At 32.6% G+C, this 26,912-nt stretch overlaps 1 protein-coding gene and 1 long non-coding RNA gene across 2 annotated transcripts; one reads left to right on the top strand and one right to left on the bottom strand.

The window, feature by feature from the left end:
• The first annotated feature begins 266 nt into the window (after window positions 1-266).
• On the top strand, window positions 267-26,912 carry LOC134684063 (uncharacterized). The gene is made up of 5 exons (XR_010101157.1): window positions 267-378; window positions 20,115-20,199; window positions 22,480-22,590; window positions 25,162-25,274; window positions 26,829-26,912. It is a non-coding gene; the product is annotated as an uncharacterized LOC134684063 (long non-coding RNA).
• On the bottom strand, window positions 8,006-13,679 carry LOC134683175 (uncharacterized). Its single transcript, XM_063542293.1, has 9 exons — window positions 13,220-13,679; window positions 12,630-12,716; window positions 11,966-12,058; window positions 11,291-11,386; window positions 10,899-10,991; window positions 10,528-10,623; window positions 9,907-10,035; window positions 9,080-9,181; window positions 8,006-8,384 (listed from the first exon to the last, which is right to left on the bottom strand). Exons 4-9 carry the CDS (start codon window positions 11,310-11,312, stop codon window positions 8,104-8,106), a joined length of 723 nt encoding a protein of 240 aa, XP_063398363.1. The 5' UTR covers window positions 11,313-11,386; window positions 11,966-12,058; window positions 12,630-12,716; window positions 13,220-13,679; the 3' UTR covers window positions 8,006-8,103.

Below are 26,912 nucleotides of genomic sequence, written 5' to 3'. Positions count from 1 at the left end.
AATGTTTCTTTGAATAAAATCTATTATATGAAACATTCACCTCACGTTAAAAATAAAATTCGGTTATCATGAGAGGTTTGGTTTCCAATTGATATGAACCTATTTCACTTTTTATAAACTCATTACTGCAATGAAGAATTTAACTTTAAGAGTATGACTAAATCAGGTTATTTTCCTAATAAAAGTTCTTATTGTATAATGCAGAGAATGGAGCTCATAATGTCACATTGTATTAAAAACTTTACTCTTTAGGACTTACCCGAAATTGTATTGCTTCAAATGGGACATGTGGACAGAGAGGTCATACTTGCAATGATACGTTTGGTAAAAATTGGATCAAAAAGGGAAGATGTTGCAATGGAGGACCATGTTGTAAATGTAAGTAGACACATAAAGCATGATCGATAGTTCTTGTCCCTTCTATTCAAAAATGAAACATAGGCAAAAGATCATCTTGTTAAATAAAATTAAACAATTTAAAAAGTAGCATTTTGTAATAAAATTCATAATATCTAATAAAATGTGTAGATTTAGCTAACAAAGTCCTTATATTTGTATAAAGTAACATTCGTTTATAGGGGAAAATTGTTTAAACGTTAAATAAGCTTCAATTAAAAATTGCTTGCTATTCCATTTCTGTGATTACTATTAGATAACTCTGGCTAATTTACCAATGAATCTATCATGTCTATCATGAAGTGGACTTTCATTTATAGTCTTTTTCAAAAATGATGAACGGTTCTTTATATTGGTATGTAATCATTTTAAACTTTTCAAATTTATGAAATTATATTCGTACATCAATGTTTTTGATACACCAATAACAAAAAATAAAATATACTGAATTGATACATTTTGTAATTATTCAAAATTGTATCAGAAACCTATACTAAATTATAAAATAATGAACTTGTTAAAGGGAAACAATACTTGCATAACTTTTTTTCGAATCAGCACATAATTCAAGGAATGTCACTCTTGCGTACAAATGAAACATCAGTATAGTTAATTAATTGTGCATTAGTGCTCCACCTTAAATGAAGATTCTTAATTATAAATATAACCAAAAGTTGTTAATCTATAGGATAGTGAAGACGGATGAAAGCTAACCGACTGTAAAAAATATTTCTTTGAAATTTTTTTTAACTTTCTCAGAAAAATGCTCGAGCAATTTGACTTTCAAAGCTCATAATTAACGTTTTTACACAATATTTTAATAAAGTATTTGAAGATTATTTTCTTCTCAACGTGTAAAACGCAATGAAAATCGTATGGTTGCATCGTCTTACCAAAAAACAGATTTAAAAGTCCTGAACATTTCGACATATGTTTGTTTATTTTCATCAATACCGGTTTGTAAACAAATCACAAGTACATGTTGAAATCCGACTAAATACCTATATCCCGTTCTCGTCAGGTAAATATGCTTTAAAAAGCAATATATTATTGTCTTTGAATAATACGTACATAATTGACACCATTTGTCAAATTATGTTAACAACAAAATATAATAAAATTATTAAGGTGCTCAAACAATGGCGATATAATACACTATTTTTTTCACTTTTATGGAAAAAAAACATGGCCGATAATGTATACACTTGCTTGAGAATTAATTAAATTGGAGTCATCATGATGGATACACCAGAAGAATATAATTAAGTTGTAAGAAGTTAATTTCTAATTTCGGCTAAGTTTCAGAGATCAATGCCCGTAACGTTATAAACATATTTTTGAAAATAACGATTTAAACACGTCACGATTTGTTTGATGTGATCTTGAAAAAGTTAATAAATGGAATCATTTAGCAACTAGTCCTATTGTTGCCTACTTTTTCTGCAGTTTTGCCTACGTGACAGATTTGTAATGTGATTCTTATGACCAATCTCACGGCTCGAGACAACAGCCGACCTGCTCTTTCCCAATAGTATGTTTACAGTATGTTGTACAACTTTTGGGATAAATTATATCAAAATAATTGAAAATATCATCTGCTCTTGTTCAAAATATGGACAATTTGAATAGTTATGTTAAAGGGATCTCGAAAACTTTAGACAGCTTCTGAAATTCTTATTTTTAACCATTTTCAGCTACTCTTGAACAAAAACTTCGATATATAAACTTTAGTCATATCATTTTTATTAATTAAGTCTAAAAATAAATATTTTACTTAATATACATATCGAAAACGCAGATACAAATACATGTAGTTTCAAAGCATATCCACTTGACATAGTTCTTTTGTTTGTTGCTACTTAAAATGAAATATAAAAGAATTTGAACATAAGTATTCCTAATCTGACATTTAAATGCCCAATTAATTATGGATGTGAATTTTTTCTTTACACCAATATGAGGCAAAGTGGTATATAGGGTAGTAAAATCAAAAGTTTGAACAGATTCAAAGTCACCAATATATGCATGCAATTTCTCAAATACTTCCAACGATTTTTTTACACTCCAAAAGTAATTAATTCCACTATTTTCAAAGGCCTTCTTTGTACAATTTATTACCAGGTGTTTGTACCAAGTGTACTTATAAGTAGAATAGACAATTTAGTACTGAAACAATGGCTTGAAGATGAAATTAATCTATATTTGTAAGGTTTTTGTGTAGCTTCGGAAGCCATTCCATAGTTGGGACTTTCATTGTATTTGGTGTTTAGTGTTTGTTACAGATGTCTGTTTCATTAAATGAAGTCATTTGGAATGTTAACTAACATATATTCTGCAATGAAAAAAACATAAATACAAGAGCTAAACTCAAAGTTGCAACACCTGCGTCATTCTCTAAATTAGCCAATCCCGTTGCTGCATTTGAAATTTCACGAAATATGATGACGTTTGTGGAAAAATAGTTTCACCGCGGTCCAATAGTTGGAAAGTATTCACCGGTCCAATAGTCCGACGTTTACAATTTAAATCAAATAATTAAAATGTTGTGCACTTATCTTATATATACTAATACCATGTGTTCCAACTAATAATCAACTCATATTGTGTCATATTAATAGTTTCATGTATTCAAATTTATGATCAACTCATATTGTGTCATATCAGCAGTACCACCATGTGTTCCAACTAGTTGCCCTGAAGGATACATCATTTCAAATGACTTAACAGCTAGTACTAATTGTTACTTCTACAGTGGAGATAATAAGCAGAACTGGAATAATGCTTTGGTGAGTATATTTTATCTGATATCAGATAAGATAATAAGTAAAATTACAAAAAAACTGAACTTCGAGGAAAATTCAAAACGGAAAGTCTGTGGTAAAATGGCAAAATCAAAAGCGCAAAAAAACAACAAAAGAATAAACATCAACACCTTATCAGAGTATGTTTGATCTGAGATTATAAAAGATGGTTCACGAAATATTTACAATCAATTAATTGCAAAGCATCAATTATTAATTGAGGCATATCTGTTGCCGTTTTAAAGACCTTCATTTGATACACGACGGGTGCCACATGTGGAACAGGATCTGCTCACCCTTCCCGAGAACCTGAGATCACCCCTAGTTTTTGGTGGGCCTCGTTTTGTTTATTCTTTAGTTTTCTATGTTGTGTCGTGTGTACTATTGTGTGTCTGTTTGTCCTTTTCATTTTTGGCATGTTATATTTAAAAAATCTTAAAATCTATTCCTACACATATTTACACGAAGATAATTGATGGAGGTACTTACAAAGTCCGCAGGTAGGTTAATGACATGGTTAGCGCCAAATCGTAAAAAAATGTTAAAGCACGAGTTATTTCCCTTTTTTCTATTACGTAATGGCTGGCGTTCGTCTCTCTCGGTGAAAAAAATATCTGTACACGATTCCCCTCGAACGCATTCGTGTTAAATTGTGGCTAATAAGATGCCAAATTTTATTATATTGACGTGCATGACAGAAATAAACTTCATTTGTGTTTTAAAACCCTATAGTTATCAAATATTCTTCGATCAGTCACGGAAGTTAGCTCCGCCCTCTAATACCATATTTGGCAAATCGGTGTAAATTAGAAGCTTGCATCCGGAACAAATTGTGAGAAGCACCTGTTCGCAGAAAATTCAGTATTTGACGAAGAAGTGCTCTTGTATGTAATTTTTAGACTGCAAAACGATCTTTGAGAAGTATATTTGAAAGATTTGAAAGATTTCGACGTAGGGAAGTGTAATTATTGAAGGTAAAATACAAGAAGGGACAAAATAAAGGCTCGATATTGTTGGTTAATTGGCCACACGTGGTTAATTTCCTGAGAAAAAAAAACCAAGCAGACGTCCCCCTTAATAACTTAATTCTTTTTTTTTAACTCCCATACTGTTGACAAAACTTGGTAAATATAAACAATTTCTATCAGAAGTTAGTTTAATTTACATCTGGTTCAAAATGCAAGTTCCATATTTGTTTTCAGAACCTGTTGGGTGTTAAAATAAAATGAACCATGTGCTCCGATTTTCAATCGTCTCAGAATAATTGTTTTTTTCAAGTAATTAATGAAATACTTCTTTTTTAACTATTCTCATGACTTGATTTGGTTTCTAAAGGTTAACATGATACAGCTGTTTTCCATGTTATAAGGTTTTTTTCATGCAATGAGCAGATGAAATAGACTAGTCCAAATTAATGATGTCTGGCAAGGCTATTTTTTTTTTATCTGGGATGCCTTGATGCCTTCCTTCAAAAAAATTAAATAGCCTTGCCAGACATCGTCCTAGAAAAAAAATAAAAAAGCTTTGCCAGACGTCGTTAATTATTTGGACATCTATGAAATTGAAAAAAAATAAATATCTATTTCCCACTTCTGTAGTACGGTTGGGTATGGCACAGATTCCTTTCGTCTGTTATGTAACGGGTTTATCTGTGCATAAACTGGGCCCCCCCTCTTTTGTGTCAGTCAGTCAGTGGGCCCCCACTTATGAACATTTCTGGATCCGCCACTGAACTATTCCCTCTTGCTGTGGAGTTATGATTTAAATCCTAGGTTATAGTGATGCAGTCCTGTAGATGGTTCCTGTCTACTGTTCACAGTGCCCACAAAGATGGAGTTTTTGAACTGGTCGGTCTTGCTAATATGATAATGAACTATGACCGCATGTTTGTTCTTGTGGACTTGCTGGTCTGTAATATTCTTAGTTGCAACATTGTTATATGTTGTCGCTCTTATTTGTAGTTTGAGTCTGTGGAATTTTATTAGATCATCTGGTGGATTCTAATTTGTCCATCGCTTTCATAACTTTGTTTCCAGATTTTCATTACTTTAAAGGTCAAAACATAGACCTGTACATGCAATTCATACATGTGCAGCAATACCCAAAACATGATAGTAAATTACACTTTATTATAAATATGATGTGAAGGCGTTTTGAATTATAGGACTTTGTAAATGTTTCAAATATATATGTTGTTAGGGCCCTATCTTTCATGAGAAATATTTGGCTGATTATATTGGGTTTCACTGGAGCTGGCCCCCTAAGTTGGATCAGTCAGCCCCCCCCCCCCCCCCCTTTATGAAAATTTCAGGATCCACCAATGGAACGCATTCTGTCATTCAGTTGCATACAACTGCAGTCTGACATCCAGTCTAGTGAAGAAATAACAAAACAACAATTTTCAAGGTGGTGGGTTATTTTATATGATGAGGAATAAACTCCATGTACATGAAGCAACCCAAAATTTTATCTTCACACATTTAAAATCTACCTCTCTGATGGATAGTCATGTCATTGGCAATCATACAAATGTTCCACACAGTGCTATATAATTCACATTTTCATTTTTTTAATATGTTGCATTTACCATGTTGATTTATATATACATTTTGTAGAAAAGATATAAAGGAATCAAACGAGAACAAGTACATGATGTTTTTGACACATTTATTATATATACAACATCAATTCTCAAATTACAATAATTTTGCTTAGAATTGATACATGTACTTAGAAACAAGATTCTAACCATGCCCCCCCCCTCTTTTTTCCCATGGAAAAAAAAACCAAAAAGTTTCTGAACAAATGTCTACATGCAAATGACATGTATAATTTAATTATGTTTTTTTTACAAGAATAACTTGTACATTTTATATATTAAAACAATGATAGTTTGACAGTATGCACCTTTAGTTTCAATACCCCAACTATTAACATCTTATCTAGATTAGTATGTTTTGACAGAATTTTGTTTATAGACGCATAACAAAAATGTATAATATGCAGAATACTTGTCTTTAAGTTTTTAATTGGAAAAAACTTTCATGCAGATCTAGACTTATATGATGCTATGACATACACATGGATTTCTTGTATTTGTAAGGCTTTTAATATTTAACGTTGAAAAGACCCCAGTATTTACATTATATCTTGTCTGTATGGAAGTCGAGCAGCGTACACCTGCTATTCAAATTAATTGTTTATACTCATGAAAGACTTCAATTATTGAAAGTAAGCTATAATTTTGCATATTAAATTAAATACATGTACCATGGTGTAAATAGTGGGTCTCATTTGGGTTTAATAGTGACACAGGATTGTAATTTTTTTGTGAGCTTGACAAGTGAAAGACAAATAATTGTGTTGTGAACACGGAAAATGAGCTCTAGTGGGACCCGAGAAATGACAAAATAAGGAGAATTTCTTACATGCATAGTATAAGTGGGATGTGGGAATCTTAACAAAATAGTAAGCATCCCAATTTCTAAAAGTATTATTAAATGAGGTCTAGTGGGACCCGAGAAATGTCAAAATAAGGAGAATTGCTTACATGCATAGTGTAAGTGGGATGTGGGAATCTAACAAAATAGTAAGCATCCTAATTTCTAAAAGTATTATTAAATTTGTTTATCAGAGGTTGTTTCCATGGGTTTATTTATTTATAACCAACCAAAGATTAAGGAGTAAGATTTATTTTTTTTACCAATTTAACTACTAATATAAATCCATAGATCTAACAACTAGCATGGCAAATAAGCATACAGAATGACACAATGATTTAAGCAAGACCCAACAATCATGGTTGCAATGTTATGTATATGTCTCTAGGGTTCCAAAAAATATATGAGCCACTGCAATCAGACATACATTTTTTCATATTTCTATTTACTTCATATGGACCAAAGTTACAAAATGTAGTACTGGTAATCAGTTATTAAGCATCACATAAACAACGAATGACATAAAGATACATTGTTTTGTACGCAAGCTAAAATTTTGATATAAATTTGATATTCTCACTTACACTTTCAAACTGACTTATATCTGGGATATAATAGCTGCCTGTGAATTTTTATTTCTTCAAATACACTGTATTGTCAAACAAAATCTATTCTTTCAATATAGAATGCAAATTTTCTCTATACTTGATGTTGATTTTACTATGGTGAAATACATACAATGTATACAAAAATAATATGTATTTTCATGTTCGTTTATAAAGCAAGATTAAGTTTCAGGCAGCTTCCATATAAGAAAGTTAAAAACTCCATTAACTTAATTACATGTATGTTTGGCTTTAATCAACACCATCATGCAAATTTTGACTCTGATTAGGAATACACGTCTTACTGTTATAAAAAAGACTTATTCACATGTACAGTTCACAAAAGATAAATCTATACACAAATTTTTTCACACAAAGGACATGTGCAATCATAAAAGAAAGACAGACATTTTGACAAAAATTTCTTCAAGTTCTTATGTTATCAACATGAAGTATCCTGATAGCTTGACTTCAGTATTTTTAAGGACTACATGTATATGTTTTTTCTTGATCTGTCCCAACATTGCCCCAAAAAGTAAGGCATTCTAATACATTGTAATACATGTGTAGCTTTTAAAAAAAGATTATTTTGGAATTGCTATACACTTAATAATTGACAGACATATATTTGTTTGTAAGGTCCCGCTAGGAAGTTGTCCTTGCCATATAGTTTTACCCTTGTCCGAAATTACGTCAGCTTGGCACAACACAATGTAAATACAATTAAAAAAAAAACTGTTCTGATAGTTGGGTCTGTCTGATTCCTGCATGTCTCTGGATTTTCCTATAATTAATTCATTGTCCACTCAAATTCATACTAGTGCTTTTAATATAAGTTTATCATGTTTTAAATAGATCAAATCAATAAAAATATCCCCACTTGTCCATCAGTGTTTCTGCTAATTTTTTTTTAAACAGAAGGGATTTATTGTTAGGAGATATAGCAAGTTTGGCTCTGATCTCATTGTGATTCTTGCTAACCACTGTTTGTAATTTAATATAGTGTTGTTCCATTTTCGCCTGTATTGAGGTATTATCAGGACACCGCTCACATTTTTCCTTTGCTTCAATGTATAGCTTTACATCAGATATTTCGCCTAGCAACATTTTAATTTTGTCCAGTTCTGTCATTCTTCTTTTTTCTGAAAGATAACAAATATCAAGTAATTTCCAGAGTTATTGGTCTTTTGTGGATTGATGTGAAACTTTTGACATAAATCAATTTAAGGCTTTGGTTCTAAGAGAACCCTTATTTTCTATTCAAGAAAACAATATTTTTTGATATGTTTGTTGGTGATTGACAAAATGGGGGATGAAATTTGGTATCTTGTGAAAAAAGGAACTAGAAATAGTTACCTATCATGCCTATCATTGAAAGGAAATGTTGGTGATTATTATTTAAACAACAAGTGAATAAATATTTAAACGTTACAGCTTATTTTCTAATGCTTGTAGCCTAAAGGTTTGGTTGGCTTGCTTGCTCTGTTTGTATAAACATAAGCTCAAGCATTGTTATTATGCAAACAATAAAGACCGACATAGTTAAACATAAAAATGTATATATATTATATTTAAATTTGATTTAATGTTATTCAAATTACAATTGTAGAATAAGCAAGCTAACCAAAGTCCTACTCTACAAGCATTAGGAAATTAGCTGTAAGTACAATTATTTTATTAACAAAAGGTTCTTGTTTACATTGTCTATCAGAAGAAGCTATATATGTCGTCTGTCTACTATATCAGACTGATTTTGAGAATCAATAAGGTATATAACCTTAAAACCATCATAAATGTAATGGTAACAGTTAAGTGTATTCATTGATTTAATAATTACCTCTAGACAACCTTACAGACTGCACATAAGACAGCATTCTTTCCATCTTGTTAACATTTTGTAATTTCTGCACATTCTGTATAGATAGCCCATGTTGTCTTGCTGCAAAAGAAAACTTCTGGTAAATATGTGCATAACATAGGAAACATTTTTATATAAAAGCAAAATTCATGTAGTTGTTAAATAATTATCTTATCACTGTTATTTTGATGCGCTATTTAGACAAGAACTTAATAAGTGTATGACTCTTTGAAAAAGGTCAACAATGTTGAGATTAATTTAGGGGTTATCGTCCTAACTGTTCAGGAAAAAAGGAGCGAAGAACAAGTAATTTTGATGTTTAGGACAATGTGTGAATAAGGGTACGGCTCTCTGTGAAATCAATATTCAAAAGAAGTATTGGGATTGATTTAAGGGGTTTTTGTCCAAACCATTTAAGAATAATAGACTTAAGTGTGTATTGTTATGGGTTTACCTTTCTACATTGGTCAGAGGTATAGGGAAAGGGTTGAGATCTCACAAACATGTAAATCCCTGCCGCAGTTTAGAAAGACATCCATTATCACTTAACTGGTTCTCACTACATTGAAGACTCATTGGTGACCTTCATCTTATGTCTGCTCTATTGTCAGCTTGTTGTCACTTTAACACATTCCCCATTTCCTTTCTCAATTTTATTTTAAGCAAGGACAGAACAAAAAATGGTTTCTTGACATTGATTGGAGTATACATGCACTGTTAGTCTAGATGGATATCTTTAAATGGTACCTCAAGGTTCCATATGAAGGTTTAAATGGATTTACTGTGTTATTTCCCTAAAAATTCACCTGTTTCATTCTCCACAAATAATTTTCTTTTCACTTTTTCAACTGTCAAACAAGTTCTTTTCCTTGGTAAACTAGTATTCTCCTTGTCAGATACATCAACATTTAATTTTATCAGTTTTCTCTTGCTGCCTGTTGATACAAAAGAAGTTGATGTTAACAATATTTCAGTTTGAAAACATAAAACTTAAACATTACAATATAACAGTTTAATTTGGATTGAAAAACTTAACCAAATTCCTCTTGAAGAAAGTAAATCATTTTTTTTTATTTACTTTTTTGTAGAGGTTGCTACTTTTGTTGCAAAAGCAAGTTATAGCAATTCTACATATTTTCATTGGCATCGGCAAAAGTATGGCAATACCTTGGTTCTTTTGAACTGTTACAATTTTTTTTATTCATGAAATTTGTAGAGGCTTTATTTTTTATGGTCAACACTATGGTAACATATGATAAGTTACTTGTTGACATACGTTCACATATGTTGCGGTATGACTATGTACATGATGTAAGAATGGGCTTATTGCCAAAAAAATTGTAAAAACATTAAATTTATTTATTCACAAATAACATACATGTAACAGCAATTACATTTTATTACCATAATGAACAATTTACAGTTACCTCGACAATTTCTAGTTTTTCTTGATTTCTCGTCCTGTACAAATATCTTATATTTTTCTTTAATCTGAATGTTATTTTTTTCTTGCAGCTGGGTATCTAAAATAAAAGTGATCTCATTTATATTTTCAGCTTATTTTCCTGCCCTAAAGGCAATGCCATATGCAATTAAAAAGAAAAAAGATGTCAGTTACCTGTTTGAAGTATGAAGACTCAAATTTTCTTGATCAGGTATGTTCTTTTTCCTTTACCTCATTCTCATGGTTCTGTGACTTCTTAATAAACGGTTATTTTTTTATTGTCATTTGAAAATTCTATTATTACAAGATATCTGTTCCTTTACATTAATTTAAACAGCTGAAATGTATACTTACAATTTATAGCGTCCTTTTCTGTTTCAGTGCAATTTATCTCCCTTGGAAATTCATGGTCAATGCTGTGTCCATCACTCGATCCTGTGTCATCTTCTGAAAAATTAAGAAAGAAAATTTATTATCAAAGGTACATGTATATCGTAATATTGAAATATTAAAAGAGAGATATAAAATATCAAAAGTATACTTTTAACTCCAAAAAGCAACAGACAACCCAATGGGAAAACAAATCTTCACAATACACAACATAGAAAAAACACTATGGTAATCCGGACAAAATAAAAAGAATATCTGTTTAAACGAATTTGCAAAATTGAAAATGAAGCCCTTTCATCTGCTCAGTGTCATATGGCTATTTCAAAAGTAAACTTAATTAAACAAAAAATAAATACCATGTGCATTGCTCAACTTCATATCAGGGCATCTATCTTGTCTACTATTCTGTCTTTCTGTTATTATTTCTCCAGGTCCACTTTGAGCTTCATCCACTGTAACAAAGAATGAAGATTAAAATCTTGCAGGTGAATGTTTTTTATATGGCATTTGAAAATAAGAATTAAACAAACATATACTAATTCATTGATAATGAACTTCTTACTTAACTCCAAATTATATGCAAGAAAGAAAAATAAGTTAAAATTATACAAGACTATCAATGGGCAGATGCTCCTGTTAAATATGTTTCATTTAACTAGTTGTACATGTATCAACATTTTTCACATTGGAGCATTATGTTTTTCGTGCAAAGCATCTATCTGTATGTCGCGCTTCGTATTAACTTTTTAGTCGAATGTAGTTTTTAATGAAGTTGAAATCCAATCATCTTAAAACTTAGTACACTTGTTTCATGACATATGATCTTTCTAATTTTAATGCCATTTTAAAGTTATGACCCCAAACTTCAGGTCCATGAACATAATGTGTGGGTGTACTATGGACACAGTCTTATTTTCTCTTATTCACATCAAACTTTGTTAAGAAAAAAGTCTTTTATTTTTTAGACCTAATTTAAATCAATGTATTATTGTATATATATTAATTCAAAACAGTAAGAAATGTATACATACAATTTATAGCGTCCTCTTCTGTTTCAGTGCAATTTATCTCCCTTGGAAATTTATGTACAATGCTGTGTCCATCACTCGATCCTGTGTCATCTTCTGGAAAAGTAAAGAAAGCAAATTTATTATCAAAGGTACATGTATATTGTAATATTGAAAGATAAAAAAAACACCATAAGGACAAAACTCGCAAGTTATAATAAAACTGACAGCCCAATGAGGAAAATTGAAAAACAATGCGCCAAAAAACTACTCAAACACAACATAGAAACACGCTCTGGAAATCTGGACATTATTATTTTTTGGAATTGATATTGCAAATCATTATAATTAATAAAGGTAGATTTATGGTATACCCCAACTTTGATTGTCCAATCACAGTACCAACTCTGCAAATTTGGGGACCAATTTGCAATTTAATGGTAAGTTGGCTAAATCATATAAAGAAAACTTGGTGATTAATTTTATATGTTATGCCAAATAATTAAATGCTTATCATTTATGTTTGTTTTAAGAATTATCTTTTCAAAGGAGTCTTTTAAGAGGAGATAACTCTTTCAGTAAAAAAATTTATACTGGACTAATAGGTTTTTTTTGTGTTTTTTTTTACTTGTAGCAAAAATATGCGACTACTACAAAAGTACAGTTAATTTGGGAAAAAAATAAATACCATGTGTATTGCTCAACTTTATATCAGGGCATCTTCTATTCTGTCTTTCTGTTATTATTTCTTCAGGTCCACTTTGAGCTTCATCCACTGAAACAAAGAATGAAGATTGAAGTCTTGCAGGTGAATATATTTAACATGGCATTTGAAAATAAGATTTAATGAAGAGGATTTTTTAATTACTTTCTTAAACTATCCTGTATTTTACCAAACTTGAACAGAAGCTTCTTACAATGAAAAAATAATATCAAGAGGAATTTTTTTCTTTCTTTCCCTCAATTATGTTGAATCTTGGGTTTACAGCAAAAGTAGGTGAGACACTGGCTTCTGCAGAACCTTTGCAAACTTATTTTTTTAGAAACAAACTTTAAAATTTTGCATATTCAACTTTTTATTTAAACTATATATTATTCTTTAAATCAAATGGTCAGGATTCTACTTCGTCAAAATTTTCCAAATCACTTCAGTTTATTTTCACAATCGTAGAAATGGAAGCCATTGTAGGTATGACGCGCTGCCAATTTTGGTCTTGAAAACAGATAAATTTATTATTGTGTTATTTTAATTCAAAGCAGTAAGAAATGTATACTTACAATTTATAGCGTCCTCTTCTGTTTCAGTGTAATTTATCTCCCTTGGAAATTCATGGTCAATGCTGTGTCCATCACTCGATCCTGTGTCATCTTCTGGAAAAGTAAAGAAAGCAATTTCATCATAACTGGTAAGTCAGTTTATGGGAGGCTATATCTCTTACACATATTTAAGCCCAGCTACATTCTTTATGTGCCTGTGAGCAGTGATAGTGAGCAGTCTGTAGTTCAGTTGTTGTTGGTTCATCATTGTTCATATGCATCATATTTATTTTTTCATAAGTTTTTTTTAAGCCTTTATATCTAACTATCTGGTATAATTTTCTTTATTTGACCTTTGGAAATCATACCACATCTCTTGTTATATAAAAACAAGAATGGGTCCATAGAAAAGAGGGAAGTAAGATACGAAAGGGACAGTCAAACTCTTAAATCTAAAACAATCTGACAACACCATGGCTAAAAATGAAAAAGACAAACAGAAAAACAACAGTACACATAACACCACATATAAAACTAGAGAATAAACAAGTAAGGAACGTATCCGATATCATTTTCGAAACGGTTATTCCATATCGGTCAACCAACTCTTGATGGCGTCCTTAAAATTTACGAAGGAATTAGACGGATGTCCCAAGTTTCTGAAAATAGGGTTAACACTCTAATTTGGAAGTAGAATTTGGAATTGGAATAAGAAAGATCATATCATACATTTTCCAGCTCTTAACTTTCAAGGAGAGTTTTTTTCTAATTCATTACATATTTTCAATCTGGAATACTTAATAGGAAAGAAAACAACTATTAATTTGTGTTGTTGTAAAAATTGGTAGTTTGACCATTCATAAATAAGAAGACTATATATAGACATTTGAATAAATTGCCACCTACCTGAATTTTTTTCAAGGTCCAGGTTTGTGTTCAGCACTGATGTTACTTTTCCGTTGACATCATAGATTTTTATTTTCATGCAAGGTACTGTAAACTTGTTAGTTGTTACTTTGTCTATGATATTATTCCATTTTTCATCTAAATATGCATACTCTTTTTTCAGATTAGATGTGCTGAAATGATGTAAATTAGGTCCACAGTCTTGTGAATGATTTTCATGTGGGCCATCTAAAAATTCAACATGACCTTCTGATGTCTTCCACCATACATTGATACCAACTTCAAGAAAATCAGAAATTCTTTGACAGTGTGCTTGTATTAGACGGTGTCTGGAAGCAATTAACTGACCGGGAATGATGGAGTTTCCTCTGGGAGGAAGCAAACGAGCTTGCTGGCTGATGGCTGAATCCTGATGTTCAAAAGAATCAATTTGGTCTTCACTGTCCTGCTTTGCTAAAAATCTCAAGACACAGTTATCAACAACATATTTGGCTTGTCGGTTACTGGTTCTGACAGAGATAGATCTAAGATCTCCAAATGTCCTTTCCTGGTTTTCTGGAAGAAGGGACCTTAAGCAAAATAGTCGATACATTTCAGGAAAATGAACTGTGAAGCTGTGGAAGTGTGAGCCATAAAATTTTCCTTTTGTAAGTTTCTTAGGGTTGATGATGACATATTTGATCAAAATGGCAAAAAGAAAGCATTGGTTATATAATCTTAAAACCTGCTTTTGTGTCCTTTCATTTGAACGACTGTAACAAATGGTAATGATTTCTACAAGGCTGTTGCAGATTGTCAGGATGTCAGCATTAACAAGACCATCTTCGTAATTCATATTAGTGAAGTGAGCTAGCTTGATAGCGTATAAGCGTGCATTGCTGGCTTTCAATTCATTTTTGTCACCCACAGTAACTTCAAAGAACCTCAGGTATTCTTTTTGAATGTTGTCATCAAGGTGGTATGGCAATTCAGTTATCAAGTTTTGAACAACATTCACAATGTCGTGAAGTGGCTCACAGTTGGAAATTTCATATTGTTCTAAATTTTCGGTGGTACATGTATTGTCAAAATTGGGACAAAACAAGGCAGGTGGTCTCTGTATTCCATGTAGTGTCTCTGTAAGAAGTGTTTTCAGTTCAGGTTTTTTTAAGTTGTAAATATCAAGGTTTCTGTAATCTAGCTCATCAGTAAGGGTTTCCTTGGTTAAATTTACAAAGGGGTTGATGTTGTTCTGCATGTTGAAAGTTTTCCACAGAGTACCAGCTTTAAAAAGATCAAGACGTTGCTGTAAAGATTGAGTTTTCTGGATAAAAGCCGCTTCAAAATTTGTGTGGTTCACTGCAGCTAAGCCACAGATACATCGGTAATTGCCTCCCCTTTGCTGTCCACACTCAAATTGTCGGGCAGGATTGTCCCCAGTGAAAATCCTGACTATGTCATAGACCTTTAAACCATCGGGAGCAATTGATGGAGTGCTTAGATCTTTAAGGTCCTCCACCCTTGTCGTACTGTATGACATCTGGTCAGAATCGCTACTCTTTGACTGACCAAATATGTAGAGCTTTGGCTTTTCAACAATGCTTTGTACATCAATAGCTTTTTGATCAGGGTATTTTTCAGTGTATTCCTCATTTGTAAGATAGATATTTTCATCGAACAAACAGGAAACCATTATCAAAAAGTATGGCCTACTCAAGATGCCAGAATGGTCATGCCACAATTTCAAATGACGATGGATGGTGTTGGCAGACGCCCTGAAAAAACCCATTTCAGACTGTTCATTTGTCAGCTTCTGACATAACTGGTGAAGGGGAAATTTTCTGCCATAAACTGTCACAATCTTTTCTACCAATTCACCAGTGGTTGTTATGTTATTGGATTTAAAGACTTTAGGAGCAACTGCAACACCTATATCCAAGTCGCCAGTCTGTAATAGTTCCCTTACTTCTTTCTTAAGTTGTTTGGCTGGTCTTGGTGTTGGTGTTGAGAGACGTTTACATAATATGTGTTTAGCCCTACGAACTCGCCTGAAGTAATCCCTGCCGCTTATTCTTTTAGTTTCATTAAATTTTTTAACTTCAACTCCTTCAGATTTTGCAAATTGGTATAAAACCTGACCTCCATTGAGTGGAAATTTATGATAAGCGTTTTTGACCTGATATTTTCTTGATAATTCGGTCCAGTTTACGTTTGATTTTGCAGGAAGTGATTTGATTTCATTAATGAACTTATTCTTGTCGAATTCATAATTGTTTATGTTTCCTATACTTTTTCTCTGTTTTTTTATTTTTTTGGCCTCTTCTCTGAATCTTTTAGCTAGGTTTTGTTTTGCTTTGGACTTGCTAATAAAAAATGTTCCCAATCTTTCTCTTTCATATTCACTATATGATTTTGTTGATGCTAGAAAGTTTCTAACTTTATTATCTGCATTTAGTAGGTTGGACATTTCTTCTTTTTGTTTTGATAGTACAGATTTTATTTCTTTTTCTTTTTCTCCTGAAGTCAACTTTGGTGTTAGTTTATAATTTTTGCAAATTACGTCTGTAAAATTACTTCCAGTTTTCTTTTCTATGTACGGGACAATTGTTTTCACTACTTTAATCATTTTGCCATCATTGTTAGTTTTTGAAGTGTTGCAAACTGTTGTTGTAAGTTGAGTGCATAATTGGTCGATATCATTTGTTGTTTGTGGTGCACTGGCAGCATGCAGAGACGTGTGGAAGGCATCGGATTTACAAATATTGCAATCTTTTTGCTGATGGCCTTTTCTTTCAATTTCACTGAGTTTACACCAGTTTTTCAGGTTATATTTTTCTATGAAGAGAGTTTTTTCGCCTGATTTGTTACAATTTTTCCAATATTTTGTCTTTGTAAGATAAATTTGCACCCGAGGGACTCTAGATTTGAACTCGGCTAATGGTATATACATTTTGGGGTATTTATTCATTATAACATGATAATTGTTATATCTTTGAAATACATTTATGTTTTGACTGTGGTTAGGCACGGTTGTATAAATTGAGTTTTCTCTGGAATTTTCAACTTGCTTATTGTTCCACCATTTCAGATTATCTGGGTCTTTGGTTGATCTAGCCAAGATCACCTTTGCATAGTTACACATATTCATGTTTGCAGGTTATTTGTCAAAAGATTGTTGAAACATTGTGTCAAATTTTAAAATATGTTGTGTCCTCCATGATGATTTCAGCTATTTTTTTGTTTATAGATTATATTTATATATGTATTGAATCTTAAAAAAAGAATGTTGTGCATTTTCACAGAAATAAAAATAAAACTGATCAATGGCATTCTTCATGTATTTTATTTCGTTAAACAAGAATTTAGAGGCTAGGAAACATCAATTTGACAGCATATTTTGGAGGAGGAAAAAAACAATTTGAACCATTCAGGACTCTTATATTACAATTGTGAAACAAAAATGATGGTCAAAATTAAAAAATAAAATTATTAAAAAAAAACTTTAAAAAAGAGCAGGATAAAACTTTAAAAAAGAGCAGCATAAAAGAAGTGCAACATGAACTGACACAACTCTTAAACAGAACTTAACATGAACACTATACATTGTATAAGGGTCTATATTGATAGATTGGTAGTCTTTGTCTGTGTATTTATTTCAAAATCATGCAGTTTCATTCTTCTTGTGCAAATGATAAATAAAAATGTTTTGTTAAATTTTCCATACAAGACATTTGATAGTAAAACTTAGAAGTTGGCAAACATCATTTGAAACAAAAAGTACCAAAGACATGATAACAATATGGTAGTGTTGGAATCTTGGTCACACTTTTTTGGAAAGAAAGCTTCAAAAGATATTGGATTTTCTTGGGTACACATCTTCTTTTATTATTGTGTATTGGCATGTTGACAACAGAAAATGGAATAGTAGAAGTAGGATTCTATTATGTAGAAGTATTTACTCAAATGAGTAACTGAGATTATGAAAACTCCTAGTGAGATGTCAGAAAATATTTGGTTTAATTATCAAGGAGTGTATTCATGATGTGTTGGAAGTGAAAATTAAAAAAAAACTGTCAGAAGGGTATATGATTCCAATACTAAATGTCAAATATCTGCTATTGCAAAGTACAAGTGAATCACTAACTTACTGTAAATTCAGAAATTATTGCGTGCATTTATTATTGCGATTTTGTCATTTTACACTTGAATGCGATTTTAATTTTTACGATTTTGAGAAAAGTCTTGCTTAATTCAGTTGAAATAATACAGAATGCAAGTTTTAATTATTGCCTTTACAACTCAGTCGCATTATTCGCAATAACAAAAACCTCGCAATAATTTCCGAATTTACAGTATATGGAGAGAATTTACAAGTGGACCATGCAGGGTGTTTTGGTTTACACAGCAACAGGTAGGACAAAAAGAACATATTTAAAAAGGTGGGTATATAGAATGAAAGAAAACAATGGACATTGCATGTGGATTTGGTGGAGAATTCTATAAAGACGTGTATAAATAATGAATATCTTGATTTGTTTGAATATTTTTTGAGCTAAAGAGCTTGTAAATATCAGAAATCTTTCTAAATAATATTATATCATAAAAGTTTAAATAATTTTTAAATATTACATCATAAAAGTTCATGTGTGGCCACTAAGCAATCTGCCAACTTTGCACCAGCATATCAAAACATTAATATAGCTTAGGGAGGGAATCGAACCCTCGTACATGAACTTTTATGCTGTTTTTCTTAATAATTATAAAGACCTAAACCCCCCTTTTTCTCAAATCAAGATACCCGATTAACATGTCAATATTTTGAGTCTTCATGGATGCAGGATAGCAAGGTATCCAGAATGCCCGACACCATTTGTCATAAACATCAATCTGCAAGAAAATTAATGACAAATCAGCATTTATAAAAGAAAATCGTTGTTTTGAAAAACGTGGCGTATTTACTTCATCAGGGGAAATAATCCAAATAGTCTTGATCAATTGAATGTTTTATTTGTGTACAAACATGGATTTTTGTGTGATTCGTGTATAAAAACGCATTGGCGCACCCCGTTAATGTTCGATTACCTTTTAAAAATTTTGCACACCCCTTCTAATGATGATGATAATCAATAATATTGCTGTTTCTAATTTTAAAACTTTGCGATAAGCATTGCAAATATTCAAAGACTTCAATGTTTACTGCTTTTTTGGTACAACTTCAGTTTGTTTTTGTATATAATAAACGTACCCGTTCGAATTTAACGAAGAAACAGCAAGCATATGAAAGATGAGACTTTAATGAACAAAACCCAACTTTATTTTATGAGTTTCGTGTAGGTCTTCGGGGTGCGCCAGGCTGTTTAAGATGTGGGCCCAAGTATGTGTTTGCATATGCCCCGTTACCATAGTTACGCGATAAACACGCAAAAGTACAGCCGCAAATTAAAGTTCCAATGCTGTATCGCAAGACTGTTCTAATTTTTTCATTCCATTGCTATCCATTACTAGAAAAGGCAAAATTCAATTTCCGTCGTTTTTTTTACTCAAAATTTGACTAATTACCACACAACAGCATTAACCTACCTGCGTCTAAAATACTTCCATGTCTAAGAGAAAAACTCACAAATCGAATAAAAGCAATGGCTAGAAAAAAATACAAATAGACAATAAATAGTAAATAAAACTTTATATATTAAAAATAAAAACAATGCTCGATAACCCAACCAAATACTTGAGGTGATCTAAGATACTCCGAAAGGGTAAGCGGATCCTGCTCGATATGTTGCACCCGTCGTGCTGCGTTATCGTGCTTTTCTATTTTGAAGGCATCAAGTAAAATCAAATCAACAATTGTTGACGGTTGCCATTAGTCATAACTATTTTAAGCGAAAACAAAACACAGCAAATATAAGAAGGATATAACTTAACAACACAAACACTGAACTACTACAAAAACATAACGTATAATGGTATATTAACTAGAATTATGATATAAATGCAGATATTAGATATGTTTCTTGTTTTGCAATTTTAGAATATATGTAGGATGAAAGGTGCCTACCTATGGAAGCCAAATACCGCAGCAGAAGCTATTGCTGTTAAGAGTACGACGGGTTTCGGTAAGGAATGAGTTATTAAGTAATTTGTTATTGTGCAATGTTAAGTAGATATAGGAAGATGTGGTGTGAGTGCCAATTGGACAACTCTCCATCTAAATAAAAATTTATAAAAGTAAACCATTATAAGTCAATGTACGGTCTTCAGCACGGATCCTTTGCTCACACCGAACAAAAGGCTATAAAGGGCCCCAAAATTACTAGACTAAGTGTTAAAACATTCAAACGGAAAAACCAACGGTCTATTCTATATACAAAACGAGAGACGAAAAACACGTATGAATTACATAAACAAACGACAACTACTGTACATCAGATTCCTGACTTAGGACAGGTGCAAACATTTGCAGCGGCATTAAACGTTTTCATGGTACCAAACCGTCTCCCTATTTCTAAAACAATAGCATAGCATCACAACATCGAAAAACACACAATAAAATATCAATTGGCAGGCTTAACTCAATCAAAAAACGTACATTAACAAACTATGAACGAATAAATTTGATCTGTGATATCTGTATGCAAATGCACAGTTAATAAAATAATAGGGACAGACATTCAAGGATAAAAAGCAAACAAACAAGTTAAGTGCATTGTTGTAATTTAAAGAAAAATGACTATTCATTGACAAACACATCGGTTATTACTTGTTTTTAGTTAGCGTGTAAATTGTTCTGAATCCGTTTTGATTCGTTATTCTTTAAATAAAATGTATCGAGACAAATATTATTTTATTGGCAGTGGGCAAAAATGCCATAATATAGCAGATAAAGATTTCGTTACCCTTTTCTTTACAATAGTAGGAAAACTGTACGAACTTCAAAGGAGCTTTAATAATTAATAGAAGATGCAATTTAATTACGATATATGTTTGAGTTCATATCGTTGAATGTATGATATCCTACTACTTAAAGTTGAATATCTAAGATAATGACAGTCTTTTTAAGGGGGTAGACCTTGGTCCAGGGAGATAACTCTTTAATTCAGTGATGCGTTTGTAATAGTCAAGTTTTATTAATGTATTTTAAGCATTTACCTGAAACAGATTGAAAATAATCTATGTATCCTAGAAGCTTAGAACATATTTATGAAAATGGCTGACACAAACGTACTGATGATTTTAAGAGTTATTTCCCTTAACCTAGGTCTACCACCTTAAATGTTGCAGTATGATTAAAAAAACTCAAAAATCTGGAAAATTCAGTATTGGACGCGCAATTACTTAGTATGTTTGAAGTTAAATGAATCATCGCGGAAAAGGATCGTGTTTTTTTTTAACAATCGGCTCTACCATAACAACGTCCGACCACATTCCCGCCCTTTACAATATTATGTGCCGGTGTTGCATTTCATCCGATTGAAAATTCTGATTCTAGTTTTGATAGAACTACTTCAATAAAAAAATAAGTACGTTAACGTCCCGATCCACATCACCCAAATCATACTTTCGTAAATCTAGAACCTATATTTAAACTACATCACCTCTGTATCGAAGTTTTCAAAGGGGATGCGAAATTTCAATAAATAACTTAGCCATAACTTCGCTAATAAAAGCATATAATCCTATCTGATAAAAAAAAACCAGTGCAACTAAATAAAGCCATTTACAAACGAATCTCATAGCAAGTCCTATTGATTCAACAGGCGAAGTGTCTTCTTCCATCAGAACCCATATTTAAGCAGAATTTTTCAATCGTTAGTATGTGACATAACCAGTCACCGAATTTCGGGATGTCGGGATTTAAATTTATTTAAAATCAGGACCTCGTGATTTCGTGTTTTTAAGCCCGGGATTTCGGGAGCAGACCCCTCATACCATACCCCCCTCCCTTCTCAGTGCAGACAACTTATACACTGATTTAAATGTGTATAATAACTCACCGAAGGATTTTTTATCCATTTACATTTCTAACTGTTTTGTCTGTTTGTTTTGTTCCCGCATCGTTGTCAATATAATGGAATTTGATGCGACTGTCATACAAGTGAGAGGTTAAGCTAGCTATCAAACTAGATGCAATCCACCTTTTTTTTACATATATCTGTACCAAGTCAGGATTATGACAATTGTTTTCCATTCGTCTGATGTGTTTGAGCTTTTGATTTTGTCAATTTAAAATGGACTTTCCTTTTTGAGTTTTCCAAGCAGTTCAGTTTTTTTGGTGATTTTACTTTTTACTGTTGTATTAAAATAAATAAACTCTAGCAAAATAAAATTACCACTCATAATCGAACATTTAAAGAAAGAAAAAAATTGACATTGATACCAAACCAATTCTTTTTAAGGAGGCAATCTAGAAATATGGACAGGTCTTTATAGTCCCACAAGTGACGAGAACTTTTAATTTGTCGATGCTGGTGGTGCTTTTACATTGGATACTCTCCCATTTGGATTACGTAAGTGTGTCCTTTTAAGATAGTTATTAGGTAGTAAATTATGACTGTAATGGGCTCTTTTGTGGGGTTGTTGTCTCTTTGACATATTCCCCATTTTGATTATCAATTTCATGATTTTTTATGAATATTTACCGAGTTTGCAATTACATGAGCAACACGAAATATATAGGAATCAAACAAACACTGAGAGAATCGAATGGTCAACAATGAACAGGCCGGTTGCGTGTACTACCATACATGCATCATCCATCGTGCAAATTCAAACTCAGTTCAAATTCCCAACCGGGAAAATGACGAAACCGCTGAAAAACAGATTGGACGAGTATTTTGTTATTTAAAGATCAAAGATTACAAAGATATCGCTAATGAAGAGGTCCTCTACTGAAACACTGGTGCAGATAATATGTAATTAGAACTATCCTGCCAGTGCCTATACTGGTATACTTGTGCAGTTTATATGCATTTAGAAGACTCCTGCTCGTTCCTCTACTGAAACACTGGTGCCGTTATATATGCAATTAGAACACTCCTGCTCGTCCCTCTACTAAAACACTGGTGCAGTTTATATGCAATTAGAAGACTCCTGATCGTCCCTCTACTGAAACACTGTTGCAGTTCACATGCAAGTAGAACACTCCTGTTCGTCCCTCTACTGAAACACTGGTGCAGTTTATATGCATTTAGAAGACTCCTGCTCGTCCCTCTACTGAAACACTGGTGCAACTTATATGCAACTAGAACACTCCTGCTCGTCCCTCTACTGAAACACTGGTGCAGTTTATATGCAATTAGAACACTCCTGCTCGTCCCTCTACTAAAACACTGGTGCAGTTCACATGCAAGTAGAACACTCATGTTCGTCCCTCTACTGAAACACTGGTGCAGTTTATATGCAATTGGAACACTCCTGTTCGTCCCTCTACTGAAACACTGGAGCAACTTATATGCAATTAGAACACTCCTGCTCGTCCCTCTACTGAAACACTGGTGCAGTTTATATGCAATTAGAACACTCCTGCTCGTCCCTCTACTAAAACACTGGTGCAGTTTATATGCAATTAGAAGACTCCTGATCGTCCCTCTACTGAAACACTGTTGCAGTTCACATGCATTTAGAAGACTCCTGCTCGTCCCTCTACTGAAACACTGGTGCAGCTTATATGCAATAAGAACACTCCTGCTCGTCCATCTACTGAAACACTGGTGCAGTTTATATGCAATTAGAACACTGCTGCTCGTCCCTCTACTGAAGCACTGGTGCAGTTTATATGCAAGTAGAAGGCTCCTGCTTGTACCTCTACTGAAACACTGGTGCAGTTTATATGTAATTAAAACACTCCTGTTCGTAGCTCTACTGAAACACTTGAGTGGTTTATATTTAATTAGAACACTCCTGTTCGTACCTCTACAGAAACACTTCAGCTGTTTATATGTAATTAGAAGACTCCTGCTCGTCCCTCTACTGAAACACTGGTGCAGTTTATATGCAATTAGAACACTCCTGCTCGTCCCTCTTCTGAAACACTGGTGCAGTTTATATGTAATTAAAACACTCCTATTCGTAGCTTTACTGAAACACTTGAATGGTTTATATTTAATTAAAACACTCCTGTTCGTACCTCTACAGAAACACTTCAGCGGTTTATATGTAATTAGTACACTCCTGCTCGTCCCTCTACTGAAACACTGGTGCAGTTTATATGTAATTAGAACACTCCTGTAAGTAAATTCTGTAATATTGGTCGAGTTTTGAGAAAGAGGCTAGATACCAAAGGAGGCTTCAAACTCATCAGTCGACTATAAATTGACTATGTCATGAAACAAAAACAAAAAAACTAACATCAAAATAAACACAACATTATAGACTAAGACGGAAAACACGAACTCTACCAAAAATCCGTAGGTGGCGCCGCCATATTCTGTACGTATGTGTCTGTCCAAAGTCAGGAGCCTGTCACTCAGTTGTTGTCGTTTGTTTATGTGTTACATATTTGTTTGTCGTTCATCATTTGTACATAAATTAGGCCGTTAGTTTTCTAGTTCGAATTATTTAACTCTTCAACTTTGTATTTGTTTGGTTTATAACTATTTCGATATGAGCGTCACTGATGAGTCTTATGTAGACGAAACGCGTGTCTGGCGTACTAAATTATAATCCTGGTACATTTGACATTGTCATTTGGGAGCCTTTGATACTTGACTATGCGGAAATGGCTTTGCTCATTGTTAAAGGCCGGACGGTGACCTATAATTTCTTTTTTATTTGGTCTCTTGTGAAGAGTTGTCTCATTTGCACCATACCACATCTTCTTTTTTTATATATTTCCTTTTTATGAGTTTCCAAGCAATCGTGATTCATCAATGATTTTCTATTGAGTTGTTTTTATCATGACCTTCTATTCAGTCGTTATTTATCATTATTTTCTATAATGCCTGAACCAGTCAGGAATTATAAAAATTGTCTCTCATTCGTTTGGTGTGTTTGAAGTTTTTATTTTGTAATTTGATAAAAGGCCTTCTGTATTATTTTTTTTTTTTGTTGTTATTATGTTATTTCACATTGATTTTCAGGTGATACAATAGATAACGACGACTGTGTGGAATTTGAGTTAAGAGGTAATCACTGGAGCTGGGATGATGATCCGTGTCGTTGGGCACACCGCTATATGTGCGAATTTCCAATGGTTAGTATGAACAACCTTTTAGGAATGTTGTTTTTAGAAAACTGTATACCTTTTGTAAAGATCAAATCGAATCAATCAGAATCAAGTACGCGCATTTAAACTGATTTCAATTCTAATTTCAAGATGGCCGCCGGGAAGAAATACTGAATATGATGTCTACCCTTCTGATATGCTTAAGGCACAATAAAGAACGGTTGTGCCAAATCCTATGTGTGTATTTGCACGATAATGTCAAATCCCGGTACCAAGCCTCCACACTACATGACGAAAAATCATACACATCGTAATATTATTTTGTGTATTGTGTTTTTTGGTTGTCGTTTTTGTTAAATAGTACTTACAAAATTTAAATAAAACATCATTGCATAATAGAAAAAAAACCTTCACTAGAAGTTTTCTAATCAAACATTCGCCTTTCTTTTCTTGTGTACTAGCTTGATCAATCATGGAACCTCAACTTTCCAAAATATTCTACAGAAACACCAAATAAAAAAATGGTGGTGCGTTGGAACACCTAAGATATATGTTTATGACTCAGCACATTTTCCTGCAATGAAATGTATGATTTTTTCTACAACTGTCAAATTCAAGGGCACAATTTTTTTAACCCTTTTTTATTTGTAACCGGATGTGACGTTCTGTGATTTGTTGGTATGTAACCTATTACATTAATCAAATAACTTATATTAAGGATAACTAACAATTACAAAAACAAATCCTTTCATGTAATATTTTTGTGAATAGTTGCATTTTGCGTCTGTGAAAATAAAAAAGTCGAAAGGAGATTTTACGAATTCCAAACATATTGAAGCCACTGCTGGTGGAAGTTTTGTCCCGGAGGGTATCACCAGCCCAGTAGTCAGCAATTCGGTGTTAAACAAAATATCAATTATATGGTCATTTTTATAAATTTCCTGCTACAAATCTTTTCGAAAGACTAGGGATGTTCTTATCCGAGTAATATATTACCTTAGTCGTATTTGGCACAACTTTTGGAGTTTTGGGTCCTCAATGCTCTTCAACATTATACCTGCTCGGCTTTATGACTATTTTGATATGAGTGTCATTGATGAGTCTTATGTAGACGAAAAGCGAGTCTGGCATATCAAATTATAATCCTGGTATCTTTGATAACTATTTTGGTTATAAGATTCGGGGGAGAAACTCCATAACAGCAAAAGATATAGAACAGCATACAAAACGTATAAGAAAACTAATTACAATACAATATGCAATATGCTTTATTTAAAAAAAAAACTCCGCCACATTGACATCTGAAACAAGGGGTAAAAATAGGTAATTAACATAAAACGGAACGATATATGATATTTCTTACGAGTAAACAGATCCTGCTCAACGTGTGACATCCATCATATTAATTATATTTTATTGATTCAGACGTTGCAGCGGTATCTGCCATCGATTGGAATAAGTTTTCCAGTAAATTTTAGTTTGATTAAGTTGACCAAGCATTTAATTTCAATTTAATCATATGATCTTATGATATGTATTTTACTATATATAGACTAATCTTTATCATGTCATTTTTTTTAGAAAACTTGTCCGTAGAAAGATACGTGGTATATATGGTTGTCATTATGTTCTAATGGATGGAGATTTCTTCTTCTTGGCGCCAAA

This window comes from Mytilus trossulus, chromosome 9, assembly GCF_036588685.1.
Source record: "Mytilus trossulus isolate FHL-02 chromosome 9, PNRI_Mtr1.1.1.hap1, whole genome shotgun sequence".
Taxonomy (NCBI): Eukaryota; Metazoa; Mollusca; class Bivalvia; order Mytilida; family Mytilidae; genus Mytilus; species Mytilus trossulus.
This window is presented reverse-complemented; position numbering and strand designations above follow the sequence as displayed.

Excerpts from the sequence above, each read along its gene's own strand:
- LOC134683175 (XM_063542293.1), bottom strand. The coding sequence starts at position 11,312 with ATGAAGTTGAGCAATGCACATG. Across the intron at positions 10,036-10,527 it reads AAAAACTAGAAATTGTCGAG|GCAGCAAGAGAAAACTGATA; the intron begins GTAACTGTAAAT and ends TTGTATCAACAG. Across the intron at positions 8,385-9,079 it reads GTCTGTAAGGTTGTCTAGAG|AAAAAAGAAGAATGACAGAA; the intron begins GTAATTATTAAA and ends GTTATCTTTCAG.